The sequence below is a fragment of the Mandrillus leucophaeus genome, unplaced genomic scaffold (genome assembly GCF_000951045.1).
Source record: "Mandrillus leucophaeus isolate KB7577 unplaced genomic scaffold, Mleu.le_1.0 Scaffold560, whole genome shotgun sequence".
NCBI lineage: Eukaryota > Metazoa > Chordata > Mammalia > Primates > Cercopithecidae > Mandrillus > Mandrillus leucophaeus.
The window spans coordinates 803,959-827,629 of NW_012106031.1; the positions used below are offsets into that span (position 1 = coordinate 803,959).

The 23,671-nt window shown below is 37.1% G+C and overlaps 1 protein-coding gene across 1 annotated transcript in view; it reads left to right on the plus strand.

Moving 5' to 3' along the window:
• Positions 1–20,844, plus strand: part of FER (fer (fps/fes related) tyrosine kinase) — a 498,838-nt gene extending 477,994 nt beyond the window's left edge. The window contains exons 18-20 of the mRNA XM_011998204.1: positions 13,899–14,053; positions 19,397–19,519; positions 20,610–20,844. Of these exons, the coding sequence (XP_011853594.1) occupies positions 13,899–14,053; positions 19,397–19,519; positions 20,610–20,752 (421 nt within the window). The 3' untranslated portion in view covers positions 20,753–20,844. The remainder of the gene's footprint in view (positions 1–13,898; positions 14,054–19,396; positions 19,520–20,609) is intronic.
• Positions 20,845–23,671: the final 2,827 nt, after the last annotated feature.

Sequence of the window (23,671 nt, forward strand, 5' to 3'; positions counted from 1 at the left end):
TTTTTTCTTTTTTTTCATTTTCTCATGTTAGCCAGAGGGTTTCCATCTTGTCTGTCTGTTGGGGTATATTTTAACAGAGATATGACTTAATAGCCTGGCAGATGTCGGTGCAGCAAAGCTGGGAAGAGGAAAAATTTAGGTTTGTAACTCATAACAATCCAGTTAAAATGAATTCAAAGTTGGAGAAGCCAAGACAGAAGACATTATTACACCAATGAGAAGGCACCTGCAACAGCTTTCTATCAGGTGTGAATGAGAAAGAAGCAGGTAATTAGCTTCGTTCCCTCCCTGAACAGTGATCATTTTTCTTCCATCTCTAACCCCAACTCTGCCCATTCTTACTGTTGAGCTGTCATTTGCACTATTAATAAATATGTTGTATCAGTTATCTATTGATTCATAAAATACCACCCCAAAGTATTTTTTCTTATAGTATAGTGTCTCAAAGTATAATGTCTTAACACACAACTTTATTGTTCTGTCAGTTTGGGTTAACAGTTTGTGCTGGGCTCAGCTGAATGGTTTTCCACTGTTCTACCCAGGAATCTTTTTTGTGGCTTCAGTCATCAGTAACCTTACCAGTGCTGGAGAGTATAACATACCCTCACACTTACATGTCTGGGCCCTTTATGCTGGCTGTAGGTTGAGTCCCTCTCATCCGACATGGTTTCTCACCTGGGCTTCTTTACATGTTATTAGGAATGTTCCAGAAAGACAAAAGTTGGAAGCTGCAAGGTATCTTGTGGCCTACACTCCAGAACTTCATACCGTCACTTCCACCACATTCTGCTAGGTTAGCCTAGATACAAAAGGGTGGAGAAATACAAAATGTTATGGCTTCATTTTTCATACCACAACTGTCTCTGAGAGCCTACCTCTGAACATTACCTTCAAACTTGAAATTTTCAATATTGCAATTTATGGGTTTGCATAACTGTCTCTTCTTATGGAATTGAACTCTTTGAGGGAAGGAATTAGTTTATCTGTAGCTACAGCATATAGCAGAGGACTTGCTATGAGTAAGATCTCAGTAAATGAATGGTGTGCCAGCTGGTTGATATGTATGTACATATACATGAATGAATATCCTGTTTTACATGGCTAAATTCTGTGTGATTATAAGATTAACAGAAATGGTACTTTGCAAAAACTCCAAAGTAAACTGGAAGTATGTCTATTTCATTTTAAAATAGTAAGGGTTTTTGTGTATCTGTCAGTCAATAACCATAGATTGCTGTGTTCCTAGAACATACAAATTCATCTGCATAATAGAGACTTAGTAATGTTTCCTGATTCAGTTCCCAGATCAAATAACCAGAAATGATTGTCTCTTTTCTCCACCATCATTGTCAAACATTTTGGACATTTTGTAGTCCAAGTTATGTTTTTTGTCTTTGGCATGTATTTAAGGTCAGATTCATTACCATTTGTGCCAAAATAACAAGGTCTTAAAAGTGGTTGCAAATATAGACTCTAATTACTTTGTAACTACGGTTCTTAAACCTTATGTCAGATTTCCTGAGGGCCTTCTGCCAGAATTGGAGTTAACAATGAATGCAACTATATTGCCTGATGGTAAAAATAGCCTACTAGTTCTGCCCCAGTGTAACCTTACCCTATCTGAATGGGAATGGTCTGACGGGGAGGTACTTGCTGGACTAGGATTGTTGCCTAGAGTCTAGACAAGCAGGATAGTCAAACCTAATGTCCCTTCCAAAGGTAGAAAAGTTTCAGTATGAATGAACAGAAGGAAAAACAGTAGCTGAGGGTAAAGAAATGAACAAATGGGTTATATGACAGAAATCCAATATTATATTACCTTAAAAGAGGCTCAGAGCAAGAGATGACATTGTCTTTTAACTTAATTATACCAAATGCCTGAAAGAGTGAACCTGTATATTTTCTGAGACTACTCCTGCTTTGGAAGCCTGCAAACCTGAGTGGCCTCACTCTGGGGTTATATTCATACAACATGATGAACTGGACACATTACAGTATTAATGACTAAATGAATTCTAGTAATGTCCCAGTATCTTGTAAGTTATATATCCTTTGGATGTAACAGATCCCGTTAGAAGACTGGGAGTTGACTGTGATATTGTGAAATATATATTTGGTCTTTGTCCCCTTTTCCTGGCATAAATGATGTCTTTTTATATGCTAATGAGTTGACTGACAGCTGGCAACCCCTCGGGAGCTTCAGGATGGGGCCTGGTCACCAGAAAGACCAAGGCATGACTGGAGGGTTGGGACTTTTGTCTCCATCCCCCAATCTCTGGGGAGGGAAGGAGGGCTGAAGGTAAATTAGTCACCAGTAGTTTAATCAATTATGCCTGTGTAATGAAGCCTGCATAAAAACCCAAAAGGACAGTGTTTCCAGAGCTTCCAGATAGCTAAAGATGAGGCAGGTTCTGGAGGGCAGCACACCCAGAGAGGGCATGGAAGCCCCTTCCCCATACCTCTTCATTTGTATTATTTATCATAAACTGGCATGTTGAAAAAATATTTTGAATAATCTAAAAGGCCTACTACTTAATAGCACTAAAATGACCATTTGATATTTCATAGAATTCTAAAATCCTATGTCCTAGTTCTTACAAAAGTAATTCACTGAATTTCACCAAGATCCTATGATACCCACTTGCCTCCATTGCTGTACACTGTTGCCGAATGCTGTTAAGCAGCTATCATATTTTTCTTCTCGTAATTTGGAAAGTGCTATAAATTTGCCAGAATTCTTCCAAACCCTTCAGGCATTATAAATTTTACATTTATATAAATTATTTTGTCCACCAGACACTTTTATGTAACTGTGGTCTGCAAGTTAGTAAAAGTAAATTTCATTAAGAGACCAAAAGGACACATGTATATGCGAAGTTAATATTTGCTCAGACAAGTAATCCTTCATGAATGCACAATGCACATTTTTTATGAATTACATCAAAGAATCATGAATGAATAACAACTCATCATAGAAGGACATTTGGTGAATATTTTAGGTAAATATTTTTAAAAACCTTTATCTTGTAGAACTACAAGAAAAGTAGCTATGCATATGAAATCAAGTCTTAATACCATAAAGTCTTATCAAACATAATGCAGAATTAAAATTGAACAAAGATAAAGCAAGCGTTCCTGACTACGGAAAGAAAATATATAGAGACAGAAAAGAAATTGAATTTTAGATCTTTGTTTCAAGATAAAAATGAATTATTGTAAAATAGACCTGTATTCATAACTTAGATTCTATTTCAGTTTTGTACACTGCAAGCAATCATAGGACTGAAGGGAAATTTATTATAAAGTCACCTGGGATATTACTTCATAAACATAGAAAGCAACATTAGAAATTGAAATGGGAATAATGAAAATTTCATTTTAAAAGAATGTAAATGGGAGGCAAAGAAGGAACTGTTGAGATACGTAAAAGAAAGTCATTACTTCTTTTGAATTCCTATAAATACTGAAAACTGTTTTCCATTAACAGAATAGTGGTGCTACAATAAATGTATTTCCCCTTTGTATGTAGGGACCAAAACTATTCTAAAAATGCTTTTTGTGATGATATGCCAGATGAGGAGTTTGCCATCTGCCACCCAGGAGTGTGGCCTAGGAGTCAGACATCCCCAAACCAGAGGTAAATGTGCAAGCTGATCATAAAGCTGTCTGGTTGGGAGAATTTAGTGTCATTATTGACACTCTTGGTAAAGTACAAAGTCACTGGCATCCCTTGTACAAAGAAGAAAATCCTACAAAGAGTTAACCACTGCAGATGATTCAGTATCTAAATCTAGGTGCATTCCACTATAATTAGGGTGTATTTGTTCATTAGTAGCTGAACATTTTGCAGACTATAAAAATTTAAATGTTCCTGAGGCTCATTATGGCACCTTGTGCATCACAGATTACGCAGTTGCTCTGTATCTTTATGTGCCTCTTATATCTTAATTTAGGTCTTAGTGTGACTATGTATATCACTTCATGAAATTATAAACGATAACAAATGATTATAGAGGAATTGTTATATGCCCTTATAGAAAATAGAATAGAAAAAATGCATATTTTAGTCCTCCCAATATATTCTTATTCCATAGCCTAAGTACCAAGTCAGGGGATTTATTTCATTAATCTTAAATAGGAAAGAAAATAATTCCCAGGAACAAAATGGCAGAAATCTATCTACTCAGGGATTAAAGAGTATAACTTTTATCAAGATAAAATGAATAGTATTTCAAAGAAACCAAAAGAGCACTCAACACTGTGGAAAACAAAGAACTAGGGCTTTGGAGCAAGATAGATTCCATACTCAGTCACCAGCTATGTGATGTTGGGCAAGTTATTTAATCTCTGAGCCTGTTTCTGTAACCATATACAAAGACATGTATGCCTCTTAGTGTGATTGTTAGGATTAGGGATAATAGGTTAAGTTCCTAGCATTGTGCCTAACACATAATAGGTGTCAATCAATGGTTGCCAATATTCTTACAGGATTGGGAAATGTGATTTCTTGGTTGTAACCCACAGTTATTCAGCGAAGGCAGGCCAGATGATACATGCATTGTTATAGTAGAGCTCCTGGATAGTGGAACTCTTCTAACTTACCCTCTGAGTGTGACTTGCATTCATAGCTGCTGGCACCCACTGTTGTACTGGCAACATGGAAAACTCTTTGCCAGGGCCATCTACCACCTCTGTGAGGCTAGATTCATCTGACTACTTACAGAAAGACAATGCCTTTAACCTGGAGTGTACAGAATGTTAGAGTGGAAAGGGTCATATGCTGGCCACCAGCTGGTGCACCATGGACCCCTGGTTCCTCCAGATTACTGCAAGTGTTCCAAGTGTCTATCCAGCATCATCTGATACAGAATAATGTCTGTATATATCTATCTATATGCACTATTCTTTTATTGGTATGATTAGTAGAGTGTAAATTCACTTCAAAACATTGTCAAATTCTTAGTAGCTTTTCGTCATGTTGTATTTTTGCTGTCAGCCATTATAAAACATGACATCTGGGTTGATGTGTGGTGCAAAGGATCATAAAATTGTTTGACATTATTCAGCAGCCCTCATGCTCAGAAAATCAAGAACTGGTGCTCTCATTTCCAAGGTCCAGGAAAATGTGGAACATATAAGCTTATATAGCGTTAAGAAAAAACTGGGTGAAAACTCTACTAATCCCTAGTCCAGAACTTCCAACAATGCAAATGTTTGCATCATTGCTTATGGAAAAAATCTGTGGAAGTATGTAGTGTACAGATTAGTATGCATGAAGTTGAGTATTGAAAGAGCATGGGTTATATGAAAGACATTTAAAAGGGTGTCTGGCACATATAAAGCACTCAATAAATGATAGCCATTATCATGATGGCTATTCAGTAAGGAGTGGTTTTGTCACTTTTTTCTGTCTGTTGCTCAGGTAACTTATTGCATCCAAGTATAACATTTTAAGTTATGCTTTTTGTCACTCAGGCAAGTACTTCTATTTTCACTTCATAGTCTCAGAATGAGAGTGGGTGTATATTTTTTAAATCTGTCTTCCAGAAGTCTTTTAGGAGTAGAGGCTATCGCCATCAATACTAAGGCTAACTTCTGAGCCAGGTCCTTGTAGTGCATTTTATTGTAGCCTCAGACAGCTAGTGGCCTTTAATTTGTTTAAGACAAAGCTCAGTTTTGTTATTAAATTGCCCAGTAAAATTTGATATGTTTCTGTGAACTGAAGAGATGAAAACATTTACTTAAATGTTTTTAATCTGTACCCCCACCAAGTTCCTCTAGACTAGAATCTTAAGAGGTTTAACAGTAGATCAATATTTATTTAAAATTTGTTCCTGGAGATTTGATATCTCATTTCACAATGTGGCCCACAGGTGATAGGGAGCGGACAACACTGACTGAGAGAGATTTATATCTGAATATACAAATTTAGCACCTATTTCATAAACTATAAACCATCCAGATTAATCACAATAATCAAATGCAAAGAAAGGTCCCCTTGGGTTTTTGGGGTAAATTTAAGACAAGCTTTATCACTGTGTGTTTGGTTCTGAGTTATCTTCAACATTCATATTTAGTATGAGTTCCCTTGCTTTATCTAGGAATATGATTTCTAAGCTAAAGAAAAGAATATGTGGAATTTGCACTTGTACATGTCCAACCAGAATTCTCTTATAGGGAAGTCGCCCAAGGAAATGAGATAAAAGATCCAAAAGCAGCAAGCACTTCTCTGTGCTGAGCATGGCCATTTTAAGGAAAGCCAGATGACTAACAGTGTTTTCCATAATTGATTCCCATTCAGTCAGCTGTATCAGGCAACAACTTGGTTGTTTCGTGTTCCAGCCATCAGGCAGCAACCTCATTGAAGGGAATCACCACAGGCCTCTGTTTCTCCAGAGAGAGAAACCTTCCTCCACTATAGTAAATGGACTCAGTGGTTGAGGCATCCAAGCCACCAGTGGGATCTTCCTCTGCTATTGAGAAGAAATAACCTGGTATAGAATAAATACATCAGGGCCTAGCCCTATACAAATTTTTATAAGTTACGTCTGCATTGTTGCCCCCACCCAGTGCTCTGTCATACCCTTCAGAATTCACCCAGTGCCCAAATTGACTATTCCTTAAAAGCCTACTTCATGCCTCACCCAAGCCTGCTCTGCTCAACCAGTTTTCCCTTATTATTTCCCACTGTCAGAACATATCAGCCCTGTCCTCCTAATCCCTTAAGACTTTGATGTCTATTCGATTATCTATTCAAATGATTTATGCTAAAATATGAGTAAGTGGTATATTTATGCTAAAATATGAGTACTCCCCACAAGTAACATATTTGCATTTTAACAGTGGCTTTAAGTAAATGAGAGGACTCAAATACTATGTATTCTGAGTGTCCTGACAGGTAACAGGAGAGAAGCTTCAAGAATAAGCAGTCATTTGCTCTCACAATAAATATCTGCAGGGCATTGAACCAACCCTGAACAAAAAAGCACAAATTATGCTCTCACTCTACATCAGTTGATAGCTGCATTCAAAGAGGCGGGACTTCTGTTTTCATCCTCCCAGAAGTCTGTGGCACCGGAACAATTCTTCAAAGAAAGAGAACAGACACATTTTAATAATGGTACTAATTTTCACAGTTTTACAGCTGCAGGCTTCCTTTGGGGCCTCTTTTAGAAATAAGTGCCCCATCAGTAATGGGCACAGAAGTTACCAGAGAGAGGTATGAAGTGTGGTAAAGAAGGTTGCAAAGGGAAGAGAAGAGATGAGGAACAGTATGATGAATGGAAAACAGAGTGAAATCAGCAGTGCACTGAAAATGAGAAATGTAGGGAGATTTCATATATATGTATTTTGTTCACAAGAAATAATAAGGTAGATTCTGAAATGGAAATAAGCAACCTCTGACATGCAGAAGAAGCTGGGTAGCCATTTATTTTTTGGTCAATCTCTGATCCCATTACTTACAGCTAAATAGTGGCTATGGTATTGCCTTGTTTTTGTTTTTGTTTTTTATAAAAGCGCTCAACATACCACCTCTGTTGCCAAAGACACCCCACCTGGCCCAACCTCAGTTTCCTGGTGTGCTCTAAGAGACAGCTTATGGTTCCACTTCTGTGACTGTGCAAAATTTTGCAAGAAACAGGCAGTCCTACTCTCCTTCATCAGGACACTCATATATTGTTTCAAAGCAGTTGGTGACATTTGGCTGCTTATTAGAAAACAGATTTTTATATGTGTATATATAGGCTGTTTGTTTTGTTGTTTTTTAGGGGACAGGGAGGGAGTTTGAAGTGTCACCTCCTTTCCTAAAGGTCATCCATTTTGCCTCTTACTTAAAATTCAGAAGTTATAGCCATTGGCCATGGGTTAAGGTGTGTGTCATTTGATTACATTCTGAAAGAGAATTATTAGCTATATTGAGAAGCATTATAGTAAGTGGCTAAAATTACAGACTCTGGAGCTGTGTTGCTGGGATTCAATGTCTGCTTTCCTCCACTTACTAGCTTTGTGACCTTGGGCAAGTTGATTAACTTCCTGGGCTTCGGTTTTATCATCTATAGGAATGGAGATCATAAGTACAGTAATTTCTGAGTGACTTAACATATGAAAAGTGCTTCAAATAGTACCCGGCATACAGTAAAAATACTATTTACATTGGTTTTAGGAGAACTAAACCGACTGTCTTTTATATTCATATGATGAGAAAATTATCAAATAGTTGACTCTAATCAGAAACCGGAAGGAGGCAGATTTCCTGAGGCTAAATTCAAGTCTTCCTATGATGAACTTACAGTTTTATATCTGTATGTGACTAACATTTATTGACACTGACTACTTTCTGTTTAAGTGGTTTACATATTTAATTCTCACAAAAACCTCATGTTGTAGGTACAATTATTATCCCCATTTCACAAATGAGAAAACTAAAGCTAAGAGTAAGTAAATTTCCAAACCTCCAAGAGCTAATAAGCGATATAATACTTAAAAGTTGATGCTTTTACCATGTATAAAAATGGATTGAAGACTTAACATAAGACCTGAAACTATAAAACTACTTCAGAAAACATAGGAGAAATGCTTCAGGACACTGGTCTAGGCAAAGGTTTTATAGCTAACATGACTTCAAAAGCACAGGCAACTAAAACAAAAATAGACAAATGGGACTATATTAAATTAAAAAGCTTCTGCACAGCAAAGGAAACAATCAGCATAGTGAAGAGACAACCTGTAGAATGGGAGAAAATATTTGCAAACTGTTCATCTGACAAGGGACTAAAATCTAGAATATCCAAGAAATTCAAACAGCTCAACACTAATCATTAGGGAAATGCAAATCAAAACCACAGTGAGATATCATTTCACCCCAGTTAGAATGGCTATCATCAAAAGACAAATAACACCAGATGCAGCATCTCATGCCTGCAATTCCAGCACTTCGGGAGGCCAAGGCAGGAGAATGACATGAATGTGGGAGATGGAGGCTGCAGTGAGCCGACATCATGCCACTGCACTCCAGCCCGGGCGACAGAGCAAGATTCCATCTCAAAAAAAAAAAAAAAAAAAAAAAAAGACAAAAGACAAATATCAAATGCTGGCAAGGATGCAGAGAAAAGGAAGAAGCTCTTATACACTGTTGCTGGGAATGTCAATTAATATACATATTATGGAAAACAGTGGGGAAGTTTCTTAAAAAAAAACTAAGAGTAGAACATATGATCCAGCAGATTTGTCCAAAGGAAAGAAACTCAGTATATCAAAGGGATATGTATATTTATTAAAGCATTCTTCACAATAGCGAAGATAAGGAATCAACCTAAATGTCCATCAACAAAGAAAATGTGGTGTGTATACATACACGATGGAATACTGTTTACCTGTTTAAAAAGAATGAAATCCTGTCATTTGCAGCAACATGGATAAGCCTGGAGTACATCATGTTAAGCAAAATAAGTCAGGCATAGAAAGATAAATACTGCATGTTCTCACTCATGTGGGAGCTAAAAAAAAAATCAAGCTTGTGGAGGAAGAGAGTAGAATTGTAAGGTACAGGAACTGGGAAGGGTAGAGAGGTGGGGAGGATGGAAAGAGATTGGGTTAGTAGATACCAAAATTATAGCTAGATAGAAAGAGTTCTGGTGTTCTGCAGCAGTGTAGAATGAATAAGGTTAATTTATTCTATATTCTCAAGAAGCCAGAAGGGAAGATTTCACTGTTCGTGACACAAATGATAAATGTTTGAGATTATAGATATGCTAATTACCCTAATTTGATCATTACATATTTTTTACACATATCAAAATATCACTGTCCCATAAATATGTACAATTATTATATGTCAACTAAGAATAATAGGGGAAAGAAGTGACAGAACCATATACTCGCAATTGTCAACAACAAAAAAAAAGTAAATAAATCTGCCAAGCAGTACATTTGGCCTGCATGGAGGAAATTATTAACATTTTCTGAAGGACATCAAATGATATTAGAATAAATGTCAGAACAAGAACTGTACAATTAGTCAGGTTTGTAAACAAATATATACATGTGGTACAAAGTTTATATAATAAGAATGTATCTAAATTTATAACAATAAGTCAAATGGAATTGGCAAAGTCTGATGGGAAACGTTTGGTCACATTTTTTGTGTTTAAATTTTTAAAGAACATGTATCTGTGTATAAGTTATATAAAAATTAGAAAATAATGTAATTCATATATTTTTAAAAGTTGGTGCATTTAACTACTGCAGTGTGCCCCAAATATGCTTGCAGCTAACTATCCAAATACATTTTGTATAATAAGATAATTCTCCCCTTTTTGTCAGAATATAGTAGAGCAAATGAAGTATGCTTCATTTATTCCTCACTCCTTGGGTTGTTGGTTTTATGCCATGTTTCCGCCAGAATCAGGAAACTCCAGGGCCTTAAAGAGGTTTTCTCCTCATAAGTGCTAGTAGTTATTTGTGGCTCAGTATTATCCAGACCCAGTGGGAATAGTTTTTATTTAAAAAAAAAAAAAGCAAATATTTCTCTAACTCGTTTTTTACATGAGGAATAAATCCCGACTTTGTAGAATCATAGTAGCGAGTAAACAATGCTTGGGGCAAAATAGCATTGCAAAGCAGAACACTGGCTCAGCCTCATGGTGATTCCTGGCTTACTGTAGGGCATGCTCTAAGAGTGAACGTAGCCACAGAGCAAGATGTGCACCATTGTGCTTTCTAGACAGTGAAGAAAATTTACTCATCTCCATTGCCTGCTGGCCTTGGCGTTCCTGTAACTGCTCTTTGTTCTTATTTAATCCTTAATTAGCCTGTCTCATATTATGTATGACTTGGAGGACACCTCTGGTACACACTCAGAAGTTTGAATCTTCAAATAAGATTACCAGGCACACATAAGTGGAACATTTCCATCTCCTTTTAGCAGTGAGCAGCATTTGCTGTTATATCCCTCTGCCTGTGGTGAGATGTGGCTATCTCTGATACCTCGGGTGAATGACAACACCAGCCTATTATGAGATTTCTCACCTCTGAATTCCTGTAGGATTTGCAGTCTGTAACACACAGGTTCACACTGATTGTTCTCTAGCAGTTTTATGTGTGAAGAGGCTGGGAGTACTAGTGTGTCTCCCAAAGTGTGACTCAGTACTGGACAATAGTAGGCTTAATAAAGAAGAGAATAGAGAGGAAAGGAGGAAGAAAGGTGTGTGATTGCCTTATCTCCCAAATTAGATTGTTGGCTTCTTAGCCCAGACACCATATCCTTTATTCTGTCTCCTTTAATACTTATTAGAATATTTGGCAAACTGAGTATACAGTGCATGCTTATGGTGTAAAGGCCTAAGGTTTTATTTAATGCATAGATTATCTCAAAAAGATCCCATTTCCACTCACTTGAACTAAATGCAGCCCAAAGGAAAAAGCATTTTCTGTAAATGGTATTGAAATTTTATTTACACTGAATTGAGATATCTCTAAATTAGTTTTAGATTGGCCTCTCATAGAACTGTAATCCTCATTTCAGAGAACAAATCTCTAAACTGGTGGTGCAATGAAGATAGTTATGACAACAGAAGTGTATGTAGCTATAAAACATAGATATTACTCTAAAGAAAGTACTAACAATGAAATCCTGTACATGACTAAAGCATTGCAGTGACTAAAAACTCATTCTGATGAAGGGTGATGGCATTTGGCCCACTGACTAGAGTTGGGAGGTGCATACTACCTTGCCATTGTACCTCTGCCAAAAAAATTAGTTGATTATACATATGTGGGTGTGTTTGTAGATCCTCTCTGTTCTATTCAATTGAGCTATAAACATTTCTACCAATGCTAAACTATATTGAGAACTATAGCTTTCTAGTGGAATTTGAAATCAGGTTAGGTAAGTCCTACAACTTTGTACACCTTTCTTAAAATTACTTTATTGTAGAACCCTTCATTTCCATATACATTTTAGACTCCATTTATCTAGTTCTACAGCACATCAGCCAGAATTTTTGGTTGTGAGTGCATTAAATCTATACATTAATTTGGGAAGAATTGCCATATTAATATTCACATATTTATGATTTTTTTCAGTGAAGTTTTGTAGTTTGAAGTATAAAGGACTTGTCTTTTGTTAGATTTATTTTTAGGTATTTGCCTTATTGGTACTACTGTAAATGAAATTTATTTTCCAATTGTTTGCTGCTTACAAGAATACTTTGTGTATTTTTGCAACCTTGTAAAATTCATTAATTCTAGTTCTTGTTATAAACATTCCCAAAGATTTTCTATGTAAAAAACATCACATTTTCAAATTGAAAACGACATAAGGGAACACACGAAAAACTGAGAGGCAGATATCAGAAAAGAAGTAAAATTATTTCCAAGAGATCCCTTTGACTAGAATTGGTAAAAACAGGTATCCTTGCTTTGACCTCAATAGAAAACAATTTAGCCTTTCACCATTTAAGTGTGTAATGTTAGGGATTTAACTGTTTGTATATGCCCTTTGTCAGGTTAAATAAATTCCTTAGTATTTCTAGATTGTTGTGTTTTATCAGTGGGTTTGAATTTTTGTCCATTGCTTTTTCTGCATCAGTTGGAATTATCAAGTTTTTCCCTCCTATATTCTGTTACTCTAGTGAATAACACTGATTACTTTTAAAATGTTAAACCAACCTTGTGTTACTAGGACAAGCTCCACTTGGTTATATGTAATTCTTTTTATATATGACTGTAACCGTAAGTTCCACATCTGTGGATTCAACCATCCAGAGAGAGTTTTTTTTTTAAATAGATGGTTGTGTCTGTACTAAACATATATAGACTTCCAACAACTATTACATAGCATTTACAATGTATTATAAGTAATCTAGAGATGATCTAAAGTATACAGGAGATTTAAAGTATACAGGAGCATGTGCATATGGCAAATCTACACCATTTTATATCAGGTATTTGAGCATCCTTGGATTTTGGTATCTGAGGGGGGTCCTGGAACCAATCATGGATCCCAAGGGATGGCTGTATATGAATTTGGTTATTGAATGTCCTCCCCAAAGAAAGACTTTGGAAGATTAGAGTGGTCAGGAAAGAACTCTCTGAAGAGAGAATGTTTGGGCTAAGAATGAATGAAGAGGAGCCAGCTCTGCAAAACTGGAAGAACACTGGAGGCAAAGGGGAACACTAGAGTGCAAAAGGTATACAGTGCAACAAGCTTGCCTCATTTAGGGGACTTGTCCTGCATTTGGGGACAAAAAGAAGCCCAGTATGGCTGGGATATAGTAAGTGATAGGGAGACTGGACAAGATGAGGTGGATGAGAGAGAGACAGGGCCAGATGCAGCAGAAAAAGAGTTGCCAACCTCTCTGGTACCTCAGCCACTTTCCAACCTTTGGGAAGCCCTAAGAATTGTCTACCAGAATCTACTCAGTATCTGCTAGGCACATGCAGCTACTTAAATGTAATTAACTAAAAGTATATAAAATGAAAAATTCCGTTTCTTGGTCACACTAACCACATTGCAGGTGTCCAGTAGCACATGTGGCAGATGGCTCCTTTATTGGACAGTGCTGCTCTAGGAAAGCCAAAGGAGAAGTAATGCCAAGTTTGCTTAGCCTCTCCTCTGTAATTTTCTCTTTTAAAGCTAGAATCAGTGTTTTTCTATTTAAATGGAAATATATGTGGTACCTAGAAAACTAGCATGTGGCCTATTCCATATGCATATGTTCTCATGGATGTTTTTTACCTAGGACAGAAAAGATGAGGAGGACTGGTAAGTCACAAGCATTCTTAACCTCATTATAAATACATTGCAAATGTAAAAATGCAAAGTGTGGAAATCATGAATGTGAAAGTGGCTTTCAATTTATTTTAATAGGCGTTTTCTATGTCTCATTGTAACCTAGGGACCTTGCTGCAAGAAACTGCCTGGTGGGTGAAAATAATGTTCTGAAAATCAGTGACTTTGGAATGTCTCGTCAAGAGGATGGTGGAGTGTATTCATCTTCTGGCTTAAAGCAGATTCCCATTAAATGGACAGCACCAGAAGCTCTTAATTATGGTAAGAATAGACCACTTTTTTTTTCTTGGTGGTAAAAATGAATGGCATCAGCACAAAACATTCACAAGCAAAATTTACAGGGGTAGCACAGAATGCAAGTTAGAATGATTTAAGGATCAACACAAATGAGTGAATTTCATACCTTTTAATTTGTTGAAATTATTGATTAGATTTCTATATGTAACATTGCTATATTAAAAAGGTAGATATAAGTACTTTTAAATATGACTGTACATCTGAGAAGGTTTTTAATACCAAAACATGACTTTGTAATAGATTATACACAGAGTAAGTGTTGCTGTGGCTCTGGATCATTTCTTTCAAATGTCTTATAATTGGTCCAATAACCTCATCTAATGTTAGGTTCCTAAAATATTAAGTCAATCAGTTCTGTAGTTTCTCACTCTGAAATTGACGTGGTTTCTTAGCATCTCAGTCTGTGGAACTGATATAAATCTTGAGCAAAGAAGGAGATGGGAATTATATTTTAAAACAGCAGGGATTTTTTTCACTTGAATTTTTATGTGTCATTGTAATTGGAAATAAATATAACTTGCATTATCTGTGGTTGGGATGAAATGGGCCATAACAAGATGAATGACAACTCAAGAATTTAAGAGAAAAAAAAAAAGGAGTGTGCTTTAAGTGAAATTAGAAATTATATTTTCATTGAGGGAAGCAGCATATAAGCCATGGCTTGGTGAGTGGGTATGGTATGTTTTGAATAAAAATGTAAAATGATTCTTTGTTGATTTAAAATGAAATATTACCTCATTATGGGAACTAATTTGTAAAGCATTTATAAATGCCTTAATGTAATTCCGAATTTAGAGAAAGCTTTTTTAAAAAAATTGAGGTGAAATTCACATACCGTAAAGTTAATTACTTTAAAGTGAACAATCATTGGCATTTAGTACAACCGACAATGTTGTATAATCAGTACCTCTAGTTTCAAAACATTTTCATCATTCCAAAATAAAACCCTGTCCCCAGTAAGCATTCTCCCCCCATTCTTCCATCCTCTCGCCCCCTAGTAGCCACCAATCTGCCTTTTATTTCTGTGGATTTAGCTCTTCTGGGAATTTCATACAAATGGAATTATATAATATGTGATATCTTGTGTCTTGGCTTGTTTTACTTAGCATGAGATTTTTGAGGTTCATCCATGTCGTATCATGTATCAGTACTTCGTTCCTTTTTAGGACTGAATAATTCACTGTATGGATATACAACCATTTATTTATCCATTTTGGTATATTTGGGCAGTTTTCAGTTATTCTGTGTATTTACTAGAAGTCATGATAATTTTACATTTAACTTTTTGAGGAACCACCAAATGTTTTCCAGATAAAGTTTTGAATGGAATTGGTTTGGAAGTTGATTGGGGCTGACCCAGCTACCACAGATACTAACCCTCACTCTTAGTTTGTCTTTCAGTATGTCAGCAAGAGAGGTTCTTACGAGCTTTCTAGTGACTGCAAGCCACTTCCACTATTCCTTAGAATCTAGAGAAAATGGCAGACCTGCTGTTTTCCATAGTGATTTCTCTCTGCGGTGATTTTTATTATTAACTCTAGGGTCAGATTATATTACTAAGGGGAATGATCACAGGATAAAAGATTATAATACTCATATTTACACAAAGGTTTTTGTTAGATGACAAAACATTTTCAAGCACTAAGGAAGCTGTAACTGGGTTTCGGAGTCCTTAAAGTCTTACCAGTAAAATCAACTGTAGAATTTGCTCTTAACTCTGTTTGCCAGATTTTTTGTGTTATATAGCCTTTAAAAGTCCTCTTACTCTTAAACAGTTTTGCCAAGTAAAATTCTGCCTCTTGATCACAGTGTATTTTTTGAATTTCAAGCTGACTAAAGTGTTGTATTTACAAATTAAAAGTTTCAATTCTGGATATATCTAACAGCCAGACCTAAAGCATTTTAAGTAATAAGGACAAGTCTAAGGAGTTTTTAAAATTGAGACAGGGTCTTACTTTGTCACCCAGGCTGGAGTGCGACGGCGTAATCATGGCTCACTGCAGCCTCAACCTCCAGGGCTCAAGCGATCCTCCCACTTCGGCCTCTGGAGTAGCTGGGACTGCAGGCATGAGCCACTGCGCCCAGTCTCTGAAGATCCTTGATCTATAGTGAAGGACTTTTTTTAGTAGCCTTTAGTAAATTTTATGAAACATAGAACAATTTAGATGACAAGGAAGGAGAGATTTTGATATAGGAGACGTTTGTAGTATTTATTAATTACCCAGTCCAATGAGAGAGCTCCTGAAAGACTCTACAGGCCTTCTCCTAGCAACCCAGAGAAGTTTAGTTTCCACAGACTAAAATTACTGAAGATTGACTCTAAATCCTGGTGTGTGTTTTTTTTTTTTTTTTTTTTTCCTGAGATGGGGTTTTGCTGTCTCCCAGGCTAGAGTGCAGCAGTGCGATCTAAGCTCACTGCAACCTCTGCCTTCTGGGTTCAAGCAATTCTCCTGTCTCAGCCTCCCCAGTAGCTGGGACTACAGGTGCCCGCCACCACACCCAGCTAATTTTTGTACTTTTAGTAGAGACAGGGTTTCACTGTATTGGTCAGGCTGGTCTCAAACTCCTGACCTCAGGTGATCCACCCGCCTCAGCCTCCCAAGGTGCTGGGATTACAGGCGTGAGCCACCGTGCCCAATCCAATACTTCTTTCATATGTGAAAGTAGTATATACTCTTTCTTCACTCTTGTCTCAGAATGGGTGAAGCACTCAAGTCTCCCATGTAGTATGGGGTTGGGGTAGATGAAAGAAACCTCCAGTCCAAGGAACCTCTCTGAAACTTAGGGCCATAGAGCCATGATCATGCCACTATACTCCAGCCTGGGCAACAGAGTGAGACCCTGTCTCAAGAAAAGTGGGGAGTGGGACATAGAATTAAACCTGTTGTCACTGCTTTATCATAAGTGTTGTTTTTGTATATTTGGCTTTAAAAAAAAAAAGCAATACTAAAGGGCCTTCCCAGCCCTATTGCTAGCCAGATCATTGTCCTTCCTAGATGAAAATACTCTTGATACAGTCTCATACTTTTCTCATAAATGGCTGAGACATCTTTTTGTATATGTCTCTCTCATATACTTTTTTTGAAAAAAAATACAAAACAGTAGAATACTCAAAGCCTGTTTGGCATGTATTGCTACCATCCTTATTGACAGCTGTCACCAAAGGTACTGTTTTTATAAAGGGAAAATAGAATACTGATCTCCAACTAAGAAATCATCTATTTATCATCAATTATTGAACAGAAATTTTCCTTTTGTCACCTGGGTATTTGGAGCTGATATATCCTCTAATTAGTTATATTAGCATGATGTAACTAAGTACTGTGAAATGGGAGGGAGGCAGAATTTTTAGTGAGCAGATTTCCCAACCAGTTATGCCATTAGTTGCATGACCCTGGCAAGCCATCTACTACTCTACGTAATTTCCTAATTTGTAAGATAAGAACGATAGGACCTTTTCCCTATAGAGTATTGTGAAGATCAAATGAGACATAGAAAAGTAGCAAAATTCTATACAATTGTAAGTTACTCTTGGTCTGTTAAAATTACCCAACAAAACCAGGTTCAAAGATCCAGGTTTAAGAGCTAGGTTATAAGCTTTCACATCTGAAGTGTGATCTTGGTTTATATGTAATATATGTCTTTATTGATCTCTGCCCAGATACCTTACAAAATAAGATACAAGTCTGTATAACCGACATTTTCTTAAAGAATTAGTCTTAACTTGTAGCCATAGAATGACTTTCATGAAAAGTATTAAATTACTGAATGCCAAGCATGAAACGAGTTGATAGGCAGACAGGAAAATTAATCTTCCTCCCAAGAATGTCCATAATTACTGTCTACTAAGAAGGAAGCTAATTCACACAGCCGGAGCTGATAATCAGTTAGTACAACCGCACTCTGATGTCAGAGCCGTTATTATGGCAGGCATACTTTTGTTTTCACTAAGTACCCTTTTTTTTTTTTTTTTTAAGAAAGGCCATCCTATTTTAAAGTAACTTGACAGTTTTGGAGGAGGAGCATTTATAAATCCTGCAGTGGCGGAGTTAAGACAGGAAACTACCTGAGGGATAGAAAATGAAATAATTTAAGAAATCTTTAACACCACTGTAAATGGAGTTTAGTTATGATAGTATATGTAAAAGTAAGTGAAAAATACAAATATGTTGGGAACATCTTGGAAACTCGCTTCTTGGAGAGGCTGGAGATTGGAAAAGACTGATCCACTTCCCCTCGTTGATTAGAAGATACCTTGTGCTGGTTTGTATCCCTGTGCTTCTCTAGGAGACTACCAAAAACATTCTAAGAGCTTAGCTCATGTAGCTCAGTAAAACAGGCGCACCCAGATATTTCAACAAAACAGGGCACCATGTAATTTAAAGACGTTTTTATTAGCCAGCTATGTTAATTTCTACTGTTTAAAACACACAAAAATATTTTTCGTCAATGAAACTATCAGTGGAGAAAATGAGGCCTTTAAGCGTATAAGAACCTCTGTAAACAGCAATGAGTGAGAAATGAAGAAACTTGTCTCATTGCTTTACGTTTGTTTGTAATTTTAATGGAAAGAAAACGAAGCGGCGTAAGACAAAATTGCAGGAATCCAACTTGGTTAATCTCCTAGGATTGATACGTAAAAGCGTATATCTTTTTTGTATAAACCATCTATCATCTCATTCAGATACTCAGATACCACAGGGAAAGTAAGCTTGCACACTGGCTGAATATTAATTCTTGAGGGGAGGGAGAGTGATTTGGAAGCTGGTTTGATTAAACTAGCAGCCTGAAGAATATTTATTTAATTGGTAATATTACTAGACCTGGAATATAAAACCAGTAAAGAGAATAGGAAGACTGCATATCAACCTCCTTTGGTAAGTTTAAATACAGTCACGTATCGCTTAGGGATACACTCTGAGAAATGCGTCATTAGGCAGTTTCATCATTCCATGATCATAGGGTTTACTTACAGAAACCTAGATGATATAGCCTACTACATATCTAGGCTACAAACCTGTATAGCATGTTACTGTATTGAATACTACAGGTCATTTTAATGCAATGGTAAGTTTTTGTGTATCTAGACATAGAAAAGGTAATGTGTTATATGACATTACCATGGCTACCACATCACTAGGCAATAGGAATTTTTCAGCTCCATTATAATAGGACCATTGTCATATATGTGCTCCATCATTGACCAAACATTATGTGGTGCGTGACTGACACAGACATACATAACAGGAAGGGTCGCTTACTTGTCTACTGTGCCTCACTTGGTTGTGGTGGTGGTTCTCCTTCCAGGGAGATACAGTTCGGAGAGTGACGTGTGGAGCTTTGGCATCCTTCTCTGGGAGACCTTCAGCTTAGGGGTTTGTCCGTACCCTGGAATGACAAATCAACAAGCAAGAGAGCAAGTAGAAAGAGGTGAGCCAAATACATTCATTGTTAGTGTTCATGTCCAGCCCCAGGGGTAGGCGGTGCTTACAGTGTGTCTGCTTGAGGAGAGGGGGGTGTTAAATACTGTTTGGCTGTGTTATGAGACCATCTCTGGGGTTCAGAAGCAGATTTATCTAACATCTCTGCTCTTTACTTACATATCCAAACCGTTTAAAGGATTCCAATGCAAGAGAGAGGTATATAGGCTTTTCTTCCACCCTTTCCCTGTCTGGCAGGATTGTGCTGTTCACTGTCGTTAAGAGAAATAGGGTGGTGTTTCTCAAACTCTTGTATTCTATGCCAGATAAACCTCCTTTTAAATAATATTCCAAATTGAAATGTAGTTAGTCTTCAGGAAGTTTTTGAGAATGTGACAACATTGTAGCACTTCTGAAGAAACGCTTTGGGGTTCCTAGACCACGGATGGGAATAACTAAGCAATGGTGACATGCTTGCATGCGCTTGTATAGTGTACACTCTCGACAAAAAGAAGCTCGTGATAAAATACAATGCCCTAATGTCTGGGCCCCAGTGAGGGGCGTGGGTGTAGAAGTGGGTGTAGGAAGATGCCTTTCTAACTTCCTTCCTACGTTCTCTTACCTCTCACACACTACCCAATGCACTGCTGAAATACTGCCAACCAACAGACTGTAAAAGAATATGACTCATATTCATTTTTATTTCCCTATTGAATTCACATTTACAAAATCCTCATCTTCTCTTCATCTTGAAAAACATAGGTTGTAGAGATGATTTTTTAAAACTGCTCACAGCATCTAATTCTGAAAGTGAATACTTAGAGCAACTAAACTATGCATTTGTATGTATCTTACATCAGACTTTCTGAGAAATGAACAAATAAAAAATGTTCTTTGAATTAGAAGTCTGCAACTCTGTAATATTGAATTCTGCATCACCTGTAGAAAATAAAAAATCAGCTTCCCCAGAAATGGATGTTTTGTTTCCATATAACTACAGCATAAGGTACTAAAAGTTAATAACTGCATAATGCCCTGTGTGAACATCTGTATCTTATCTCCATTCTAAATTCTCTGTTCTCCTTCTCTTGGGTCTTCAGGATACCGGATGTCAGCTCCCCAGAACTGTCCAGAGGATATTTTTAAAATCATGATGAAGTGTTGGGATTATAAACCTGAAAATCGCCCTAAGTTCAGTGAACTTCAGAAAGAGCTCACTATCATCAAGAAAAAACTCACATAGTGACAGGATGGCGCCAAACCCAGCCTTCAGGACTCTGTCCTCCAGCAGAGTAACGTTATTGTCCTCATTAACAATGAATTTATACCACATTACCTTCGACAGTCTTCTACCATTTTTTTTTATTAACTGGGTGTTTTAAAAGTATGTTCCACTTGTAAAAAGTCAAACGCAAATTTGTTAAAGAAATAGGCAGTCCTACCAAGGGCTTTCTTAGCTAACCATAGCAATCCTACCATTTCAGGCCATTGCACATGGAAAAGCACAGGCTTCTAAGTGTGTGAAGGATAAAAGATTTATCCTTTTCACACCTTGTTTCTACTTCAGGCACAGTTTGTGGGCTGCCATCCTATGCCACAGACCCTACTCAGTTGGTGCTATAAACAGTATTGGTAATGCCATGTTTGCAGTACATATTCCAACCACAGCTGGCTTTCTCCTCTGCCAAAGCAAGATTATATTTGTAAACAGATTTTTATATTGGGAATTATTTGGACCTCCTGAGGTTTTTCTTTTCTTTCTTGCCAGGTATAAGCCCAATGTAAGAATCATCATGCTCCTACATTATTCGTAAGGTTGTCATTTTCCTCCTCCTTTGGGCATCAGAAAACAATGCACATAGGCCGGGCACTGTGGCTCACGCCTGTAATCCCAGGCATGAGGATTACATGCCTGGGATTACAGGCGTGAGCCACAGTGCCCAGCCCCCTCCCTACTTTGGGAGGCCGAGGTGGGCGGATCACCTGAGGTCAGGAGTTCAAGACCAGCCTGGCTTACATGGTGAAACCCTGTCTCTACTAAAAAAAACACACACACACCACAATGCATGAAACATCGTTAAAGTTAGAGTTGAGGCAGTTGCCTTTCAAGGATGTTATAGAGAACTGTGAAGCAAGAAACAGGTTTGAACAGGAGGGTGGGCTGGAGAAAAGAGCAGCTAGAATGATTATCAAAAGTAAAGAAGAAAGTAAAAATATAAAACCACCTTATCAGAGTTATGCCTTTATAAACACACATTCACATATTCTATTCTAAAAACACATAATACGTATTCTATTTTATGGTCTAAATTTACCAAAAAGGTCCTGAGAAAAGTTTCAGGAATTCATAGAGTCCTCTTAATGGCAACAAAAATTTTGAGAGAAACTGCAAAGCACAAATCCACAGAAATAACAGCATACTTTCGGTTAAGCATCTTCACCTTAGAGGGGGCATTCCAAAATGTAATTTCCTTTATTTCTACCAGTTTTTAGAGCTGTCAGAATTTCATGATTCTAGTTCACCAATACATTCACGTGTGTGCATGTGCACACACACACTACCAAGGTGCAAGACAGATGTGAATGGACAGTCTAGAAGTCAGGTGAATATTAATGAGAAAGATAACATAGGGACAGCCCTCCCATTTCTACTTCCACCTTCATTGACCCTTATACTGCCCCCTGGACATTCTTACCATTAGCTGGCAGGTATGCGAGCGTAGTGCTGAAGATGTCTCATGTGGATAAAATCTAACTAACTCAGTTAAAAGTAGGATTCTGTATCTTAACTCTTATCTAGGGAACTAACTGCACGATCTGTATATAGTCGCCTCTCAGGATAATACATATATAGAAGATGGTCATGCTCAGGGCTAAATATGTTCTGGAAGCCTTTTATAAGTTCTCAGGCCTGTGTCCTGGTAAACATCACCTTAGTGATTATTTGGTCTGCATTCATTGGAAGAGCTTAGGGATAGAAAATTCCTCCTGCCCTCTCCAGCTGTTTGCTGCCTGTACCATCGCACAGAACTCACATTACTTTAAATTTAGATTATGAAAGATAATACTGAAGAGCAAAGTGACTTGTATCTGTCATTTCAGTCTCCTTGCAAATTTCATACATACTTAATGATTAGTACATTCAGACTAAAGGGAACTTTCTTTTGATGGCACATACTATGGTAAATCAAAGCACAGACTCAGAAGTGCTTACCAGCCTTCAAAAGTAAGAGTAAAATGGGATATTCTTACCCTTTTTTTTTTTTTTTTTTAGTATTTCTAAGTGAATCTCTATAATATTCTTTGTCTGTTTAAAGAAAACAGCCTCCCATCACATAGTGACTTCATGCTAAGCTCCTAGCAAGAAGAGAAAATGATGTTTTTGGCTTTAGTTTTATAAACAAGATCAAAAGCTTAATCCTGGCATTCTGGTGTAAAGAAGGAACACAGCATTGATATTTCACTCATCCAGTCTGTTACAATTTGCAGTTCACATCATTACTCTGTGCTTAAATTTAAAAAGCTTTTCAAAACATCGTGACATGTGTAGCATTTAAATTCCATTTTATTCTTTGTCCTAAATCCGGCAGTGGTATAGTTCAAGATTAATAACTTATTGGGAGTCTCTCAGTCATATAGAATATTAAATTTAATATAGGCACATGCAGTAAGAAAAACTAATGCAAACAATTTTTCACTGTTAATTTTGTTGTGCTTGAAGCATAATTTATTCATCCCTTCTGTCACTGGTAATTATTGGAATTATGTGCTTTAGGAGGCTAATCCATGCCGAAGAAGCACACACATACTGTTCAGAATGTGCAAGTTGATGTAGGGAAAGGAAGCTTCAGAAATGTACAAAATCCTGTGATTTGTTTAGTAAGAAAAGAGTTGTAACCAAAATTTCTTCTGGTCTGGATGTAATTAGTCCAGTCACAAATCTTTGTGTTAATGGATTGTTCAAGAGTTAGATCTCACTACTGCATAGTTCCCCTCCTAAGTCCTTAAACTTATTGAAATAAGGGGAGGTAAACAAGCAGTCTGTCTCTCGCTGGTGTCTTTCCACCTTGAATCACTAACGGGCCTTTATGAGAAAGTTTAGGTTGTCCATCATTTTACAAGGAAAGACATTTTTCACTGTTAAATTAACATTTATTACCAA